Source organism: Parus major, chromosome 17, assembly GCF_001522545.3.
Source record: "Parus major isolate Abel chromosome 17, Parus_major1.1, whole genome shotgun sequence".
Taxonomy (NCBI): Eukaryota; Metazoa; Chordata; class Aves; order Passeriformes; family Paridae; genus Parus; species Parus major.
This window is the reverse complement of record NC_031785.1, coordinates 8,425,788-8,431,319: the sequence shown is the minus strand read 5'-3', so window position 1 is coordinate 8,431,319 and position 5,532 is coordinate 8,425,788. Positions and strand designations below refer to the sequence as shown.

At 44.9% G+C, this 5,532-nt stretch overlaps 1 protein-coding gene across 1 annotated transcript in view; it reads right to left on the bottom strand.

The window, feature by feature from the left end:
- Positions 1-697: 697 nt before the first annotated feature.
- TNFSF15 (TNF superfamily member 15) overlaps positions 698-5,532 on the bottom strand; it is a gene marked incomplete at its 5' end in the record, with an annotated part of 17,222 nt that continues 12,387 nt past the window's right edge. The window contains one exon of the mRNA XM_019008414.2: positions 698-1,418. Within this exon, the coding sequence (XP_018863959.1) occupies positions 991-1,418 (428 nt within the window). The remainder of the gene's footprint in view (positions 1,419-5,532) is intronic.

Here is a 5,532-nt window from a genome sequence, read left to right as displayed (position 1 = left end):
TCCTAAAGTAAGGACCTGGAAGGGACATTCCACTTTCCTGCTGAAACAGAAAGTGTTTTGTGTGTTCCCTAGATCTTTTCCAGAACATTTTGAGGCTGTATATGGACTTGGAGAACTGCAAACAAGTTTTTGGAAAAACCAAAAATCTCAAGTAGCTTCTGCAAAGCACAAAGATATAATTTTAATCTACTTTACAGGGAAGTTGGAAGGGATTAATTAAGCAGTTAATAATTAACCTGAGCTTTTTGTTAGTGCAAAGTACTGAGTAAATCTATTAATAAGGAATTATGAGAAGTAATTAATTACCTTTTAGAAACGAGAATCTGAAGAAGGGTCATGCAAAACTATACTGGAAGTGCTGGAGAAAGCTCAAAAATCCTTTTTTTCTTCTTTTTGAGCTGAGGAAATTGTAGATTGAAGGTGGAATTACTGACATAGCCTAGCTCAATATTCAAGATGAAAATTCCTACCTACAGATATCAACTGTTCCTCCTTAGTTTACAAAGTTTCGAAGAACTCTCAACTTTTCCTTTCAAAAATACATTTTTCCCCCCCTCCAATATGACTTTCATTTTTCTGTTTTGGCTTTTCTTTGTTTGTTTTGGGGTTTTTTGGTTGTGTTTTTGGTTTTTTTTTTTTTTGGTTTTGGTTTTGGTTTTGTTTGTTTGTTAGTTTTGTTGTTTTGGGGTTTTTATTTTTGTTTTTTTGGTTTTTTTTTGTTTTTCTGGGGGTGGGTTTTGAGTTCGTTTTGGGTTGTTTTTTGTTGGTTTTCTTGAGGGCTTATTTCACTTCAACCTGCAGCTTCACCTTTCCCTACCCATTAAATGAAGGCTCTGGTGAGCTGCAGGGGAGTGATGGCACAGAAGGAGGAGGAGGAGGAGAAGAAGAAGAAGAAAACCAGCAGAGATCTCACCCCAACACGCGCCCACAAAGCCAACGAGGTCCCCCCGCTGGCCCTGGAGGGATCCCCCACCAGCTGCTGCCAGAGTCCTACAGCAGAAAGGCCCCAAAGAAAGTTTTGTGCTCCTTGGTGTAATCCACCAGCTTGATGTCACTCACGTTGACCATCAGCTTGTCTCCCACCTCCAAGGAGACAACAGCGCCCAGATAAATGGGCTGGAACCAACCATTGCTGTTCTCACTGAGGGTCTTGGTGCCCATCAGCAGCTGGGTGGGCTCGGGGTAGCTGTCAGTGACCTTGGTGATGATCTCAGTGACAGAGCTGGGCTTGTGGCCGCTCTCCACGGGCCCTCGGAAGGTGACCTGAGCGTACACGTAGTAGTCCCCAGACACAGGAATCACCAGAGCGTTGCTGGAATAACTCAGGTTGTTCTTGGTGAAGGCCAGGCCTCGCTTGTCTTCCCACTGCAGGATGGGCATGTGGCTCCCCACGGCGCTGGCCAGGTCCTGCTTCTTCACTGCAGGAGGGAGAGAGAGGGAGAGGAGGGTGGGTGAGTTTCCCACAGCCAGGGGCGTGGGTCTAACGGGAAATCTCTGCTCCAAACGGGGAGGAATTGAAAGAGGGTGAGCAAAATGCTGGGGGAGAATGTTGTTATTTCTCAGCTTGGAAACTGAGCTGAATGTGCTGCAGGACAGCTGTCCAGTGGTGTTTTCAGGGTGCCCACAGGGCCTCTGGGACTGAGCTGTCGGGGCAGAAAGCCAAGGGTGCTTTAGGAAGATCCTGACGGTGTAAACTGTGCCTGGGGGTCCTGCTCGTGGGTGAGACCCCAAAGGATGAGTGAGACTCAAGGCTGAGTCTCCTGGCACTGGGAAGCGATGGAGATGGCTTTACCTTCCCACCTCACCCATGTCCAGAGTGAAAACCTTGTCCTTGAGTGACACCAGCACTGGGACAGTTGTACCACGCTTGTACCTACAGGCTGGGCACAGGAATAGGAAATTCTAAACCATCTTTTCCTTCAGCAGGGGTGGATTGCCATTCTGCTTCTTAGAAAGGCAGTGCTGAGCTCGCCAAATGTCCACAGTGGTCACCACGATGTGTCAGCAAGCCCTGAGACACTTGGACTTCTCCTCCTGCCAAGCCTCTTCTTAAGGGGTTTGGGGTTGCTCAGCCCTTGTCTCGAGCTTCTCCTCCTGAGTGCTCTCAAGGACATCTTTTGTAGAATTGCTTTGGTCTGTCAGGGTCACTGGATTTTTAGCAAAAACCTCAAAGACCCCACTGTGCTTCAAGACAAAGGGAACACATTCTATTTTAAACCATTTTTATTCCTCTTTTCTTTATTTATTTCTTTTTTTTCTGGAACAAAAATACTACGTTTGGAGTCAGCCTCAACATTCCTCCGGACTTTTTATAACCCAATCTTGTGGTGAGCTGATTACAAGCAGAGCTCCATCCTAAACCCAGCATCAGTCTGATCCAAGCTGAGGATGCTTCCCAGGCTGCAGGGGAAAAATGAGGGAATTGCTGCCCTATTGCCTTCACCACTTTGATTTCTCACACACAACAGACAGGACAATAAACCTCAGGCCTTGCATGTTTTCCTGCAAGAGCTGTCCCTGCTCTTTACTGACTGCCAGGGAAAACTGTTGTGCTAAAACAGCAGCAGTGGGAAAAGAGGATGAAAAGTGTGGAGATTATCTCAGGTATTAAAGTGAACCTGGAAAATGAATGTTTAGAAAAGATTGAGGTGAGGGAACAGAGCTCCAGGAACTGAGACCTTTATAATGGGCTTGTGTTAATGTTTGGGGTTGATTTTTATTCAGTATTTGGGGAAGGGGGTGTGTGCATGGGAAGGGTGGCAAGTGGAATGCAGGTGAGGGAAGTCTTTGGAATTCCCTTTGCAATAACCATTAGGTCCATCCTGGCTGAAATGAGACTCAGAAAAAGGATTGTGCTCATGTCCCAGTGGCCTCTATTTCCCTCTTTTCCAACAATAAATAATCCATGTGGAGACAGGAAGGTGTTAGGAGTGAAAATCCTTTTATATTCTCTGAGTAGCACAACAAAATAATGGCCTTTTCTCTTTAGGGCTGCTGAAATATCAAACCTGATCTCTTCCCTGGACACAAAGTGAATGAGGAAAGAAATTCTGGGAGGACAAGGAAAGGAAAGCTAAATTATAGAAGCATTATAAAGTTAAAGACAATGGAGATACAGAGAGGTGAATAAAAGGAAATGGAAGTGCTCCTGGTCTGCCTTCATCCTCATCCACCTCTTGGGTTAGGGACTGCTCTGAATCCTGGGAAAAGCTCAGGGAGCTTTGGATCACGCCAAGGATTCCAAGAGCCTGGAGCAACACATCTCAGAGAGAAGAGGAAATCTTGTTTGAGGTGGGAAGGATGAGGAAAGATCAGAATACTTCCAGAAAATGTCCTGGGCTCTAATCCATCTCTGGAATTTGAGGAGAAACTTGAAGAGAAGCTGCCTGTGAAATATTCTGTTCTTGTGGAATGATGCATTGGAAATGTCAATGACACTCAATTCCACAATGAATTTTTATATTCGTTATAAAATGTATTTTATTAGTTATAGAATATGATAAGATCTCAAATGAACTACATGACTTCCTAACTTCTAGAATTAGTCAGGTTTCACAGCTTTAACCTCCCTCTTAGGATGAATCTCCCTCTATTGATGCTCTCTATTTTCAAGTTAATTACTTTTCCCCGTGCTTTCAGTAACAGTCAGGAGAATAAAATGAATGTTCAAGTGCTTTTTAATACAGCACAGCTCCTTTTCTAGCAGCAGCTGTTTTTTATTTATTTCTAAATAAATAATAGCAGCTGCTCTGTTATTTATTTCCTAAATTCTGGAGCTCTACTTCCTGCATATATACCTATAATTCCTGAAGGAATTAACATCTGCTTTTAATAAGGGATTCATTGCCACATTTCTCACACACTATAAATTCCTGGCATCCCTTAATTCTCCTGTCCCCAGATCCCTTTTGGTTCAGTCTCTTGCTGGAGAATCCCTGTTGCCTGTCAGATTTGGGATATATTTTGTGCTGAATCTGTGGGGTTTCTGCAGTTTTTGACACCTAATCCTGAACTCTGAGTCTCAGCAAGGTTGAGAAGCCCTTGTGGTGCAAGGTCCTGTGTCTGCAGGGTCCCTGGAGCTCAAGTTCATGCCCTGAGGGTTTAATGAAGGTAATTTGGAAGCAGAAATGATGCTCTGGCCAGATTTAGAGGTGGTTTTGGACCACTGCATCACGAGGAGCACGAGGCAGGTCCTGCAGCACTGGTCATCCACCGTGCCACAGGCTGGTGACAAGAAGGAACAGGCACTGCCCTGAATCCTGAGCCCAAATCCAGCCAAAGGAGAGGGGAGAGGATGATGGCAAGGCAAGGAGAAGCCCCAAAGAAACATTAATGCCCAGGAGAAAATGGGGTTGGAGGGAAATCTGAGCTGGGTATTGGCACATCTCAGTGGGTAAAGTCATCAGGAAGGGGAGAGCTCCATTCCAGATTGGATGAATAAAAATTCTCAGTGTGAGTTAAAAAGGCCAAGAGCAGCTGGAAGATTTATCATAAAGGAACAGACACCAAAACATGGAGCTATTCTGCTGCTGCCAATTAATCAGTGCATTCCCAAAGAACTCTATCTAATTCTCATTCCTCTCACTCCTCTGCTCTCACCTTCACAATAGATGTGCCTAAAACTCGAAGAAGACAGGATAAAGGTGTGGAAGAGATCTCCTACAATTTAGGATTTGTAGTCTGCCACTTTCACATTGAAAAGGGCACTTGAGGTGGGGAAATGTAACAAAGATCAGGAGAATAATTATTCCTTCTACATTTTCTATGCCCAAGTCATGGTTTCTGAGAAGAGAAAAACAGGGTGGAACCCAACAAATCATTATGCAAAGAGTTGAAAATAACAGGAAATATTCTCTGCCTGCAAAGTGCTGTTAAGCTGGGAAACTCCTTGCCACAGGGAGAAGCAGCAGGAATACATTCAGGCTAAAAAAGGGTCAAAGATAATCCACAGATATTGGGTTCCTTGGTTATTATGTAGCATGGCACAGACATGAGAGCAAAAATTCCCTGAACTTTCCCCTTTTCTTGCTCCTTTCTATGGCCAGCAGTGACTGGTCCTCAGTGGAATGCCAAAGAGGATGGCCACAGTCCCTGGGAGGCTGCCTGGGAATGATGGCAAAGGAATTTTTGTAAATATGGAGGCTGAGGAAATTTGAAGCAAACTGTTGGGTGTTTCCCTGTAGCAGCTGGGATTTTGTGTAAAGCAGGGAAGTTCCCAGCAGCAGAGCAGAGCTTTGGCTGCTCCTCTGAGTCACCAGAGCCTCTGGATCTCTCTGCCATGGGGGACTCAAGAAAACAAAATCTTACAGTAGCAGACATGGCCCTCCTGCTCTTTTAAATTTGCACTTAATCAAAGATGTGATTGTGGACAAGGACAGGTCAGTTTTGGAGCTGCAGAAACCCCTGAGCCAAAGGGAAAAGCACTGAGGATGTGCATCAGGAAGGAGCTGCTGGATTAAGGGAAGAAAACTCTGCAGGGAAATGCCTCAGCCCTGAGCTGAGGACTGATGGAAGCCTGCAGGTGGATTTGGA